Source organism: Leptinotarsa decemlineata, unplaced genomic scaffold, assembly GCF_025532065.1.
Source record: "Leptinotarsa decemlineata unplaced genomic scaffold, Ldec_3_MD MMD2_P_RNA_scaffold_2, whole genome shotgun sequence".
Taxonomy (NCBI): domain Eukaryota; kingdom Metazoa; phylum Arthropoda; class Insecta; order Coleoptera; family Chrysomelidae; genus Leptinotarsa; species Leptinotarsa decemlineata.
The window spans coordinates 12372975-12388277 of NW_027412529.1; the positions used below are offsets into that span (position 1 = coordinate 12372975).

General features: G+C 34.8%; 1 protein-coding gene across 1 annotated transcript in view; it reads left to right on the forward strand.

Moving 5' to 3' along the window:
• The window catches only part of Gyc32E (Guanylyl cyclase at 32E), a 211426-nt gene that overhangs the window by 19278 nt on the left and 176845 nt on the right, over nucleotides 1-15303 (forward strand). The window contains exon 2 of the mRNA XM_074183625.1: nucleotides 11443-11625. Within this exon, the coding sequence (XP_074039726.1) occupies nucleotides 11443-11625 (183 nt within the window). The remainder of the gene's footprint in view (nucleotides 1-11442; nucleotides 11626-15303) is intronic.

Below are 15303 nucleotides of genomic sequence, written 5' to 3' on the forward strand. Positions count from 1 at the left end.
GAAGAATGATCTTCAACGGAATGGCTACTCCAAAGCGATGGTGGAAGGGACTTTGGCTGACAGAAAGCAGGAGCCTCGCAAGGAAGAGAAGCCGTCACAACCAGTGCTTGCACTTTTCTACATCAGAGGATTATCTTAAAGGATAAGAAGAATTGGGTCCAAGTACAACATCAGAACCTGCATCAGATCCGGAAACACTATCCGTAGCAGCCTCAAAAAAACCAGGCCACCAAACGCGGACTGTGATTCCAAGAATTGTATCTACCGGATACCCTGTGAGTTTCAGGTTTTTGCTCATTATAATTGTAATTTTCGGCTATTCTTCTTTTTTAATTATCCTTTTTAGTTCTTTCAGTGATTTCAAATCGTTTTATATAATATCAGACGATGGAAGTCCGAATTAATGAAATTCAGACTTGAATACATGACAAATGATTTGATAGATGTAGCTCCATTAAGATGACCGTAATCAATTGTCAAAGTTTAGGGTGTTTCAAACAAATCATGATGCCTCCTAATCCTGCACTCATCAATGCGTAACATATTACTCCATATCATTTCGAATGAAACATTTTTTTTCGCGTTGTCTCTCCATTCAGAAAAATGATATCATGATATCAGCACTTTAGTATCGATTTCCAATATTATGAGTAAAATCCCGAGTACCTACAATGGACTGAATGAAAACGAAAGAAATGAGTAACTTGATTCAAATGATGCTCACATGTTGTTTAACAAATGAGTTTTGAAATTGCAGACTTCAGAACACATTTTCCCAATTACAATTTATTTTCAAATACTTATTTATTGCAGGTTTTGAATTATGTTTTACACTTCGTGATGAGGAATCGAGTACTGACCTAGATTATGATGATACGATTTGAAGTGAAACGTCTTGAAAAAGTAATTTTTAGGTTAATGCAAGACTGAGAAAGGTGTCGTAATTTATTGAAAAAATACAGATCCGTATTCGAAAAACTCATTGTGGCCCTAAATGAACTAAACATCGTATGAAAAATAAGAAGAATGTATATTGTAGCCTCCATGAAGATCAATCAAAACCTTTTTTTTCTGTATAACTAAGCTGGTATCTTAGTTATACAGAAAAAAAGTTTGAAAGTTTTAGGTTGATCTCCATGGAAGCTACAATATAGGTACATTCTTTTTATTTTTCATACGGTCTTTAGTTCATTTAGGGCCACAATAAGTTTTTCGAATACGTATGTGTATTTTTTTTAACAAATAATGACACCTTTCTCAGTCTTGCATTTACCTAAGTATCGAAATCAATGATTTAATTTTTTTCTTGATCATTTCGATAACGGCTCACTATACGGCTCTCAATATGATTTCATTGCATTCTGAAATCCACATTTCTTGTCAAATTCAACCAGCAACAAGTAATATTGCGAAATTGAATTTTCGCCACTTGGTAATGATTTTTTCATTTTCATAAAGATATTTTCAAGTAGCTTAACTGCATAAACATTTCCTTCATATAGTTAGTTCAGAAGCAGAAAAATCAAGTTTCAGCTCAACCAACCAAAAAAAGGAGATCATTTGAAGCTAAGTACCGCTGTCACCTTATACCTATAATATCGTTATTTTTTGAAGGCACTCAATTCATATCTCGCACTTTTTTGTATTTCACTCGTGACTCTGGGACTAATGGAATAGACTCTCCGTTGTCGTTCTTATTTTTCCCAGCACGTAATATCAACATCCTAAAAAACTAGCAAAAACGCACGCAATGGGATTTTCTTCTCTCCAATTACCACACGAGGATGTTTATACACTCTCTGGGAAAATGTTTACTCACAAACCGTCAGCTTCAATTTCGATGATATAAGACCCTGATTCGTAAATAACATCTTTCAGTGTGCAATGGACAATATTATATCATCGACACGGGGTATCTTAGTGTGATAGGAAACAAGAGTGCATCCAATCAGGATATGCTTGTATTCCGTTATTGGACTATTCACTAATACTAGACGTCAATGAATTGCTAACATACATCAAAATTAGTTTTTCACTGAGCGTGATTGACATCTCTGGTGATTTTACTTTATTTATCTAGTCTAGTGAATTACCCGGTGAATCGAATCGATAGCGTAATGCGTTGTCTAGTAAAGAATTTGTTTTTGAAAGCATTCATGTTTTAGTTTCAACTTTTGACCAGTTCTCAGTGAAAAATGATCAAAAATTTCATGAGAATCTGTACAAAATATACAAGCTGTGAACACTAATTCCACCAAATTGATGAAAACTACGTTTATAATAGTAATGATAATCATTATCACAACAATCATACAAGTAACTGCCATAATTCAGAGTCACAGCCTACTAGAAAATACTTACTATGCGCCCTCATCTCTAAAATTCATTAGGAAAAGTCGTCTACGGCTATACACATGCCCAGTTACTCTTCAAAAAACCATAGTAACCAAAAAATCACATGTGATTACGTTCCGAATCGTGTTTATCATACTAGTTAATTTGAATGGAATTATTAGTTCTTATTTCATTTGGACCTGTATCTATTGACACAGTTATACCACTTCCACTTGGTGGATGAAAAATATTAGAAAACTATCGAGTAGAATCCTAATTATGATTTTGTATATTTTCCTTAACTAAAATTGCTACTTGTGATGCACTGTTTGGAACCTTTGGTATGGTAATGAATATTACTGGAGTTTTTTCCCAACACCAAACCGTTATCTTAACACCTCGATACGTTTTTCGATCACCAAATGACCATCTTCAAGAGGAAGATAAAACTGATCTACCTCTTGAAGATGATCACTTGGTGAACGACACAAGTGTCGAGGTGTTAAGATAGTGGTTTGGTATTGGAAAAAAAAATTCAGTAATATTGAAAATTGGTACTGATAAATAAAATCAGTAATTAGAATATTTCATGAAATATTATGGATATAGAATGGAATAAAATATAGGGTCTTCCAAAAGGGTCCTTCGAACTTTAACAATTGATGACGGCCATCTTGTTGAAGCTTCATCTATCGAGTTGGTTGTCATTTATGCAGTCACCGGCAAATTATAAAATTGCTTCATTAAAAGGTACTGCAGCTATCTGGGTCCAAAAACATGACATTTCCTGCCAGAAATCATAAAAACTATTCAAAACTACGTTGAGTTTAAGAAAGAATTGGCTAAATAGTTATGACAGATATATAATAATAATAATAATAATAATATTTTATTCACCATTCACGATACATAGTGTATATATGGTAAGTCAATCAATAATCAGAATTAATACTAGGTGTAAATTTAAAAATGTTAATATTCATACAAGACGTCACTAAAAAGAAAAAAAAGAAATAAATTTATACATACATATGAACACATACACAATAATTCAGATTCGTTTCTATACATGGGGATCTCGTAAACGATAAGAGATAAAGTGTCGGTTAAATTATGGCAAAGTTGTGTATTTTAGAGACCTAATCAATGATGTAAAGGAATCGAATATAGCTCTTTTGGTTCTGGAGATATACAGGAAAAACCAAAAAATCCCATACTAGTTAACTTGAATGAAATTATTAGTTCTTATTTCATTTGGACCTGTATGTATTGACACAGTTATACCACTTTCACTTGGTGAATGAAAAATATTAGAAAACTATCGAGTAGAATCCTAATTATAATTTTGTATATTTTCCTTAACTAAAATTGCTACTTGTGATGCACTGTTTGGAACCTTTGGTATAGTAATGAATATTACTGGAGTTTTTTCCCAACACCAAACCGTTATCTTAACACCTCGATACGTTTTTCGATCACCAAATGACCATCTTCAAGAGGAAGATCAAACTGATCTACCTCTTGAAGATGATCACTTGGTGAACGACACAAGTGTCGAGGTGTTAAGATAGTGGTTTGGTATTGGAAAAAAAAATTCAGTAATATTAAAAATTGGTACTGATAAATAAAATCAGTAATTAGAATATTTCATGAAATATTATGGATATAGAATGGAATAAAATATAGGGTCTTCCAAAAGGGTCCTTCGAACTTTAACAATTGATGACGGTCATCTTGTTGAAGCTTCATCTATCGAGTTGGTTGTCATTTATGCAGTCACGGGCAAATTATAAAATTGCTTCATTAAAAGGTACTGCAGCTATCTGGGTCCAAAAACATGGGATTTCCTGCCAGAAATCATAAAAACTATTCAAAACTACGTTGAGTTTAAGAAAGAATTGGCTAAATAGTTATGACAGAGATATAATAATAATAATAATAATAATATTTTATTCACCATTCACGATACATAGTGTATATATGGTAAGTCAATCAATAATCAGAATTAATACTAGGTGTAAATTTAAAAATGTTAATATTCATACAAGACGTCACTAAAAAGAAAAAAAAGAAATAAATTTATACATACATATGAACACATACACAATAATTCAGATTCGTTTCTATACATGGGGATCTCGTAAACGATAAGAGATAAAGTGTCGGTTAAATTATGGCAAAGTTGTGTATTTTAGAGACCTAATCAATGATGTAAAGGAATCGAATATAGCTCTTTTGGTTCTGGAGATATACAGGAAAAACCAAAAAATCCCATACTAGTTAACTTAAATGAAATTATTAGTTCTTATTTCATTTGGACCTGTATGTATTGACACAGTTATACCACTTTCACTTGGTGAATGAAAAATATTAGAAAACTATCGAGTAGAATCCTAATTATAATTTTGTATATTTTCCTCAACTAAAATTGCTACTTGTGATGCACTGTTTGGAACCTTTGGTATAGTAATGAATATTACTGGAGTTTTTTCCCAACATCAAACCGTTATCTTAACACCTCGATACGTTTTTCGATCACCAAATGACCATCTTCAAGAGGAAGATCAAACTGATCTACCTCTTGAAGATGATCACTTGGTGAACGACACAAGTGTCGAGGTGTTAAGATAGTGGTTTGGTATTGGAAAAAAAAATTCAGTAATATCAAAAATTGGTACTGATAAATAAAATCAGTAATTAGAATATTTCATGAAATATTATGGATATAGAATGGAATAAAATATAGGGTCTTCCAAAAGGGTCCTTCGAACTTTAACAATTGATGACGGCCATCTTGTTGAAGCTTCATCTATCGAGTTGGTTGTCATTTATGCAGTCACGGGCAAATTATAAAATTGCTTCATTAAAAGGTACTGCAGCTATCTGGGTCCAAAAACATGGGATTTCCTGCCAGAAATCATAAAAAGTATTCAAAACTACGTTGAGTTTAAGGAAGAATTGGCTAAATAGTTATGACAGAGATATAATAATAATAATAATAATAATAATATTTTATTCACCATTCACGATACATAGTGTATATATGGTAAGTCAATCAATAATCAGAATTAATACTAGGTGTAAATTTAAAAATGTTAATATTTATACAAGACGTCACTAAAAAGAAAAAAAAGAAATAAATTTATACATACATATAAACACATACACAATAATTCAGATTCGTTTCTATACATGGGGATCTCGTAAACGATAAGAGATAGAGTGTCGGTTAAATTATGGCAAAGTTGTGTATTTTAGAGACCTAATCAATGATGTAAAGGAATCGAATATAGCTCTCTTGGTTCTGGAGATATACAGGAAAAACCAAAAAATCCCAAATAATTTTTTGCCTATATCTTCTTTATTCGCAGACATATCGAAAATCTGTCCACATTTCGCTATTGCCACTTGATGTCGGCTCTCAGAATATATCCATGAATCTTTTATACAGGGTGTATTATTATTATTATTATATACTATCTTTTTGTCCCATTATTTGTCTCGAAATGGAAGGACTCCAATTCAAACATTTATTGCACAATTAATTTTTTTGTGTATATGAATTACTTACTTCATTTCAATTTTCATTATAATTATAGTGTTCGTTTCGGATGTTATTATTGCTACCATTTTTTTTCTGCTCATCAAAACACATATAATATATTTTTGTTGTAGATATGTTTCAGATAATCATAAAAGGTTTTCTTATCCGAAGTTCATTGTAGAAAACGCTCAGAGCAATGGAAAAAATATGAATAGGTACCTGAAAATGAAAAAAAAACTCTCGAAAAACTCTATGGCACATAGGGAGACGTGAAAGTTGCTATTGTATCTTTATTCAACTCGGTCAACCAATTTTCAGGGCCGTAATTTAGAAGGGAATAATTCACATATTTATAATCGAATATTACCGAAAAATCCCGAAATATAAAATTTTATCTAATTTCTTAGTATGAAGTGAACGTCTAAGATCCAAAATATACAACAAAAAATACAGGTCCGTATTTAAAAATTCAAAGATGGGGGTGGCCCAAGTCAGATGACACCCTGTATAAAAGATTCATGGATATATTCTGAGAGCCCTCATCAAGTGCCAATAGCAAAATGAGGACAGATTTTCAATATGTCTGCGAATAAAGAAGATATAGGCAGAAAAATAATTTGGAATTTGTTGGTTTTTCCTGTATACCATGCAACTTTGCCATACTTTAACCGACACTCTATCCCTTATCGTTTACGAGATCCCCATGTACAGAAACGAGTTTGAATAGCCCTGTATATCTGTAATGAGTCTCTAGATCTCACTTTTCACCAACTGTAACATCCTTCTCATGTGATACTTTGCATGAAACTGTTAACCACCCACATATAGTCAGTGGGCATACTTGAAGACTGGCATATGCAGGAATAACTTCAGTGAAGAATTCTGCACTGACACCTGTCGAATATAATCCAACGCCCTTCGTGGTATCAGCCAGGGGAGTAGTTGTTTTCTGATAGGTGTCAGTCCATTAACAGTGTCCATTACAGTGTAGGGAGTTGAGACTGGACTGAACGAATTGTTCTTTTAGGTTATTCAAACTGTTAACCATCTATTGGTGACATTTAGATTATTTGTAATGTGATATATTACATTATGTTCACTGAGACTTCAAACCGATCATGTAATTCACTTGACCTGGATGAGACGTTTTTACCTACCATTGTGAGATTTCAAATATTGTATTATGTGCTATATAAATGTTTTTTTTTCTAGAGGCTATAATATCACGCACAAGGAGCATTATTGCGATTGTTTCTTCAGTGATGTCATTGTTAATTGTTTATTCATTCAGCTCTCGAGCACTACTCATATAAACATTTTATTTTCAAGATTGTAATTTTTGATAAATAAACATTATTATTATATTTTTTTTTTCGAGAATCGTGTGCCCTGGGTAAGCGCAGTAAGCCAAGAATGACAGCCTTCTGCATCTGTGCGGCTAAGATTTTTGCCTTAGTGCGGCAAGCCGGTATGATTTTAAGATTCGGGAGTAGAGCTGAAAACTCCACAACGAATATCGTTTTGCTCTGGTGGTCGAGAAGGACCACATCAGGCTTATTAGCTTGTATGAGCCTGAGGGTGGGGAACGAATAGTTCCAATAAATGCGGCACTTCTCGTTCCCCACAACGGATTCAATATCCCCCGGAGCGTAGGGCAACACCGGTGTCTCGTCAATACCGTAAGAGAGCCGTAGATGGTAATATAGCACTCTTAGGGCCGCGTTATGTCGATGGATATAGGCCGAGACCGCATATGCTGGACATGCTGATAGCAAGTGCATTAGGGTCTCGGGCGCCTCGCGGCAGGACCTGCACCTTGTGTCAGGAACCTCTATACCCATCACGCGACTGCGGTAGACTGAGGTGTTGAAGACACCATCCTGCCAAGCCATGATGAAACTCCTATAGAGATGCATCATTTTTCGAGTCTTTACGTCGAGTTGATACAGCTCGTCCCGAGTCCACTTCACTACTCCAAACGAGTAGAGTAAGATTGGAATGGCAAGCATATTTGTTGCAGCAACTTTGTTCTTCCCCGACAGTTCCGATGACCAGATCTGTCGAAGTTTGTGCTGATACTTGTCGCGGAGAGTGTTTCACTGCTGTTACCTCTTGTGAGTGGCGTTGTTCCACCCCGAGATAAGTATACGTCTTTCCGGCATCCAGATGGTGTAAGATACTCCCATCTACGAGCTGCACATCCTCTCCGTAGTCCCCGCATCGTTCTCTTTTGAGATGGACCATTGCACATTTGTCTATCCCGAATTTCATACCGATAGCATGCGTGTACTCTTCCACCACCCTTAAGGACTGATGGAGATCCTTCTCTCCAGAGGCATAAAGTTTAAGATCATCCATATAAAACAAATGGGTGACCTTGTGCCTTCGGTTTCCGGGGGTGCCACAGTTATACCCTCGAGTGTTTCTGAGCGCAACGGATAATGGCAATAGTGAGATGCAAAAGAGAAGGAGACTGAGGGAATCACCCTGAAATACACCCCTTCTGGAAGTGACCCACCCTGTTTGGACTCTTGCTTGACCAGATGTTATGGTAAAGCGAATTCGCCAAAGTGGTATCAGTTGTTCAATGCATCTCACTATTTTGTCGGGTACCGCAAGGCATCTGAGCAAATGCAAGATGAGCTCATGCAAAATTGTATCAAATACCTTACGGTAATCGATCCAGGCCATAGAGAGGTTACGCTTATATTGTATCGAGTCCTGCGTTACACATCTATCGATGAGCAGGTTCTCGTTACATCCAGCGACTCCTCTCTTCGACCCTCTCTGCTGATATATCCGTTCGAACACTCGGTCAACTGTGGTGAGTATTTGTGAGTATAAGATGCTTGTAAACAACTTATAACACGAATTCAAGCATGTTATCGGTCTGCTTTTGGAAATAAGAACGGTCCGCCCCTCGAAAAACCAATCAGGAATCGGCTGCTCTCCGTCCATCCATGAGTTGAAAACTCTGGCCAAATGGCGGTGGGTCCTTGGTTTTTTTCCACCAATAAGTGTTCAGCCATCTGGGCCTGGAGCAGCAAAGTTCTTGGAACCCACAAGGGCTTTTCGAACGTTATCCGGGGTTATCGGTTTGCGCAGTTCATTGAGCTCAGGCTGTCGAAACTCAGGATTCCACCTGATCAGCGGTCGGCGGATTATCCACAACACGTGGAGGCTCTTGGAATATTCGAGAAGGTGTCTCGATTATTATTATTATTATTAATATTATTTTCATTATCAATAAATGAGTCTTCTGTTCGGGCAACGTACCGCGCGCTTCGCCCATTTTACGGTCGCCATAATAGTCCTATCGAAAGGACTATTCGCAATGTTATAGATGAATTCGAGTCCTCTGGTTCAGTAGACCATCGACCAACACCCATATATCGACGATACCCAAGATCTGCCAAAGACATCGCCACTGTCTGTGATTGTACAGTAGAATTCGAGGCAGTCGATTCCACGTCACTCACAAGAACTTGACCTTTCGCAGACCACTACTAATGCATCCCGAAAAATTTACTGTTTGGTACGGATTTTGTGCTGACGGCGTCATCGGTTAGATGACATTATTACAATACTTGTTCATATTACAGACAAGACGATGTAGGAGCAATGTATGTTAGATTAGGTTAGGTTAGGTCCAAAGTGAGTGGGTCTATTCGACCCTTCACCGCAACCCGCAAGGGTATATTGTGGGTCACACCTATTCACACTCGACCAACTGAACTCAGCTTTTTAACGAAGCCGAATAGTTTGTATGGTGGGTGGTATTTCAGGTCAGATGGTAAGTACGGCTCTGCCGAACTCTAATAACCTGATTTGATCCCCAGCGGGGCATGCACAAAGTATATGCTCTGCTGTTTCATCGTTAATGTGATAGTCGGATAGTCAAGGTGCAAGATTCTCACCTTGATACCCGCGACAACCTTCCTATATGAGGGTTTTTGCACATCAGCTACACCTGGCGATGCCTTAGATTCAACCGTGCAGGACTTTTTCGCCTCTGGTTCTGGTGAATCATCACTTGAGCGCAAACGTTTGTTAACCAGTTCATGGGTGGTTTGTTTCTCCACCTGAGACATATTCTGAGTACGCCGCTCAAGAATTTGGTGCGAGGCGGTTTCATAAGGTACCTCGCTCTTGAGGAGACGACTCAGTCGTTTCCTGGCTGCACCACCAAACCTTTTTTTAGGTTCAGTTATTGGATCAGGAGTTGGAGAGTTAAGAAGCTCTTGCTCCTGATCTAAATTTACAGAGAGGTCAGTTGGAGTCGAAAGCTCAACATCCATCTCTTCTGTAGACTCGCTCCTGATCTAAATTTACAGGGAGGTTAGTAAGAGTCATAAGCTCGACCATCCAACTTTTCTTTTGACTCAGCGTCGGTAAAAATTTTCAAATTTACTTTGTACATAAAAGTCCCACAAGTAGCTAGAGAAAGAAGGTCAAGGAAAGAAGAACCACAATTGATTCTGACATCCCCGTATTCAGCGGGGCTACGTGGAAGCAACGTAGGAGCGAGGTGGAAACGTAGAAAACCAAAAAGTTAAATTTTCCAAAAAGTGATCACTTCGTAAAATGTACCACTTTCAATTCAAATGAGGTTTCAATGGCTGAGATTCAATCAAATAACCGTATGCATGTAAGTAATGGGACATGAGTAAATTTTTTTCTTCCAGTGACATGAATTCGTAATATTACGAATAGAATGAGTGCTTCCATCTTGAAATATTTTCCAAAAAGATGCCGATCAGGTAATAAGACAATTATTTTATTTCAAAACGTTGAAGTAGGCCATTGACGATGATAGTGTTTCATGTGAGTGAATTTATATACACAACTTTCTTTACACTTTGTGTAGCTTCACAATGAATAATATTTCTTTGAATTCCATAACGAATGTTATTCAAATCAAAACTAAAAACTATCTACTTGAAAAATATAGTAATGTAGCCTTCCACGGTTGGCGTCAATGTTTTTCGTTAGTTTCCAGGTTTTGCCGTAGTCTTCTTTGGGCGCAGTCTCCAAACGTTTCGACACTAACTGCGGCAGTCATCTTCAGTGGCGCGGTCGAAGTACTCTTCTTGACGTGTCAGTTCAAGTGTCTTTGAAAATAATCTTTTTGTGAATGTTTAGTCTGTTTCTTTCCAAATATGATGAGAATCCATAAAGTTTCCAAGTGTCGAAGTGACTTTTTACTGTAATATTTTCAGACGTGTTTTGTAAAATGTTTAGTGAAAATCTCAGAATGTTCATGTTCTTACATGTTCTCTGATTTACTATGAACAAAGTTTGTAACATAGTGAAATGAAACCCATCTATCTATCCACCATTCTGCCTATCTTCTACTGCTGAGGTATTTTGTAGATAGAGGTATTTTATAGATAGACCAACAGTTGCCCTTCAAAAACAACTCCATATTTTTCCAGAAGTTATTGTTTCAGAAAATGAGTCTATTATATTTTTCATTTGGCGATGTCCAGACGAATTATTCTTGAATAATGAGATCTGAAATTGAACTTTTGCTGAAAAAAACAATAAATTTAATTTTATTTCAGAAATGCAGCGATACTCGAGTTTCTGATAAACGAGTATTCTTCACCTTTGCCAGAACATTGCCACCATCCAGTAAGGTATCAAAGAGTGTCGTTGCTCTACTGAGAGCCTTCAATTGGCATAAATTCGTAGTTGTTTCTGGGTCACATCCAGCATCGGGAAGAGAAGTCCAAGAAGCTATAGAGGTAAAGAATCTTGCTACTTTTTTCACTGGAAATGATTTTTTATTGTACAAGGTGAGTCAACAACAATACCATTGCTATCAGAAAAAACACTTTTTCAAATTGCTCATTTTTTTTTCACAGTCATATCGATGAATGCCATCTTTAAAATATTTTTTTCGCATACGGAGTAATTTAGCCGAGCGTGGCCAACCAAAGTTATATTTTTTTGAATGGAACACCCAATATATGAATACGTCATTCGATTCCATATTTTTAGCTCTCCAAGCAATTTTTGTTTTCGAATTTTCATTGCGGCATTGCCGAGTTATTCCAGAGAAACCTATTTTGCAGACAATATTTTTTTGTTAACTAGTTTACTGATCCAATAATATTTTCTGAAAAAGAGGTTGGGTAACAGAATTAATTTTTTTCTTAAAAAAACAATTGTTTTCTTGCCAACGTTTCGAATTCAAATAACATCTTCTTCAGGGCTCTGTAACAATGAATGAGTTCTCAATTAAATTACTCACCGAAAAGTTGTTTTTTGTGTTAATAATATTACTATTTCAAAAACAAGCAGACATATTAGATACATATTTAAAAAATACAAATGAAAAACATTGCAACAATAAATTTTCTAGACAACACCAACACAAAACGACATGAAACAAATGAATGGCTTTATCTATGATTCTGATAAGGTGGTACTTGTTTTTTAATCAATGGCAGAAAGAAAAAAAATGAAAAAAGTGTAAATTATTATCAAATTGAAATATGCAGTATTAAGGCCATTGACATCTCTTCTAGTGTTAACACTATCGCATTTGAAGATATGTATCATTTCGCTCAAAAGTATTTTGGATACATATGGTTGAACATCTAGAATAGTTGGATGATCAAAATCAAAATATGTCCATATTATTTTTCATGTTCAACGAGAGCTGTGGGGTTTTTGATATTCAGTTTCTTAAAGTCCCTGATGTCGTCTGAAACTCGTGGGTTAAGATACCGTCCGTTTTGACCAACAAATCATTTGTGACAGCTTCCACAGTTCACTTTGTACACAGTATTGGATTGTATTTCTTGTAAATTGTGTACAAATTGAACTGTGGAAGCTATCACAAACCGAACAGCAATTAAGTGGTTTTTTTTGAAATAGTTAGTAAACATCACTATGATAATTTTGGGAATATTGGGTGCTCGGTAAAACCTGTCAAGTTTCATTCATTTTCAAACAAACATAATTCGACTTTTTCAAATGGAACACCCAGAACTTGCCGTTCTGAAAAGGAGAAATTGTGACAAATAAGAATGTCCATTACTAATGAAATAATTTTGGAAGAATTAATGAGAACTAAACAGGAATTGAAATTGATCATCGAAGCGGTAGAAGTACGAATCTCTTTAAAAATTGAAGATCTGAACAGAAAACTTCTACAGTTAGAAAAAAAAAGCCTACATTCAATGAATACAAATGAGAAATTAAAAAGAAAATCCAAAGAGAACATTATTATTTTTGGCTTGGAAATAACGAGAGGGACTTAACACTTGATTATATAACACAAAAACTCAAGAATTTAGTGGATGTAGATGTTCAGAAAAGTGACATTAACAATTTCTACCCTCTTGGAAAAGTGAATAATCCACCAATGAAGGAAAGAAGTCAATACTGAACAACACAAAGATGTTGAGAGAAACGAACATATATATATATATATATATATATATATATATATATATATATATATATATATATATATATATATATATATATACACATATATATATATATATATATATATATATATATATATATATATATATATATATATATATATATATATATATATATATATATATATATCGCATGATCGGGAAGAGTATAAATTATTGAAGAGGCATTCGAATTTAGCTAGAGCAGACAACAGTGGAAACTGCTTCATCAGGGGCAATGAACTATACGCCAACGGCCGCAAATACACACCGGAGGAATTGAAGAGGGAAAAAGAAGCTGAATTAGAAATTCCAGAAAAATAAACAAGTGCTCCCAGTTCACCAACCCCATCAGTATTTAGGAAATTTTCCAGCCAGAATTTGCAAATTTCTAAACCACCAAACGAAAATATCCCTCTCAAGAGTACGCCTAGTCAACATCCTGGGAAAACAACAAAAGAGGTATTTGAAAAATCGAAAATGAAGACCCGTTCCACCAAAGATTCAAAATAGTTAATAAATTTCCATTAGTCCACATCTAGAATCAAAATAATTTGTATATATTTTTTTAAGTTTGTTTCCTGCTATAATTTTTCAATTTTTTTATTTTAATTTTTCTTCTTGTCTTATTATAGTACATTAACACACATACTCAAGGACGGAGGCATAGATTTAAAAAAAATAGAAATAAGGTATGCCGGAGCATGTACGTTTTATTTTAAATATACAACTACATTTTAGAATTTCATTGTGGCATTTTTAACACAACTCTTCACATACCCTCTATACATACCCTATTTTCAATCTTAATTTCAGACATTTTATAACGATTTTGAATATTTTATTACCGTTCAATATATATATATATATATATATATATATATATATATATATATATATATATATATATATATATATATATATATATATATATAGGGTGTCCCTGGACTTCCTCTTTTCCTCTCGGGAATGTATAGATGGGGTCAAAATATCACCAGTACTTCATATAACTTTTTTTCCTAAAAGTCTTCGTAACCAAGTTACGGGCCCTTGAAGTTACAAAATGAAAAATGTTTTTCTTTGATAACTTTTCAAGTGAATATTCAAAAATCATCCAAATTTTGGTAATTGACTAAACAAATGAATTCCGTCGATGAGCTTTTATGCAGGAGTCAGTTGTTTTGCTACAAAGTCAGGAACGGACTACCCCCGATGGTCCACACCCCAAAACTTTGAAATGACAGATATTTTTCAATATTTTTCAACAAAATAAGGTTACTTGGACAATTTTATGAATAAAAGTATTGTGTGGAAAGTCGATCGGAGCAACGAGTCTTGATAAAAATGTAGTTCTACTCGACGACATCAAACCCGCTCGTCCACCATTATTTGAAATGAATAATTATCAAAGCAGAAATAATAATGATAACGTTAATTCAACAACATTTATAACAGGAATAATACAAAGTATGCTAAAATGAAGTCGTAAACAAAAAGTACAGTACCTATATGGAAGTTTAAGTCACAATTGTGATAGCAGATATTTTTTCAAAAGAAATATCAAGTTCTGTAGATTCGTGGTGTTTTTAAACTAACAAGCTACTCTACTATGAAATATCGAATTCATTCCATATTTTGTATGTACATAATACGTGTGGAATAATCACGTTTCGTGTTGATCAGTTATCTGAATCTCATGAAACTCAACATTCGAATGTTTCAAATTCTTCTTCACAGCTAAACTGTTGAGGAGTTTCACTGATAATTATAATTTTATGGGAGAAATTCTTTAACACGAATCTAAATTTAGCTGAAAAAACGCACATCGGAAAAAATATTTACTATACTAATAAAAAGCAAACGAATGAACTACAAAAACGGCTGCACATGATCAGGTGAAAAATATCCAGGGAATAATTATGTTCCATTTCTTTCACAGATGTTGACAAAAAAACCTTTCAGAAAGTTTTGATAAAAAATGAGAAA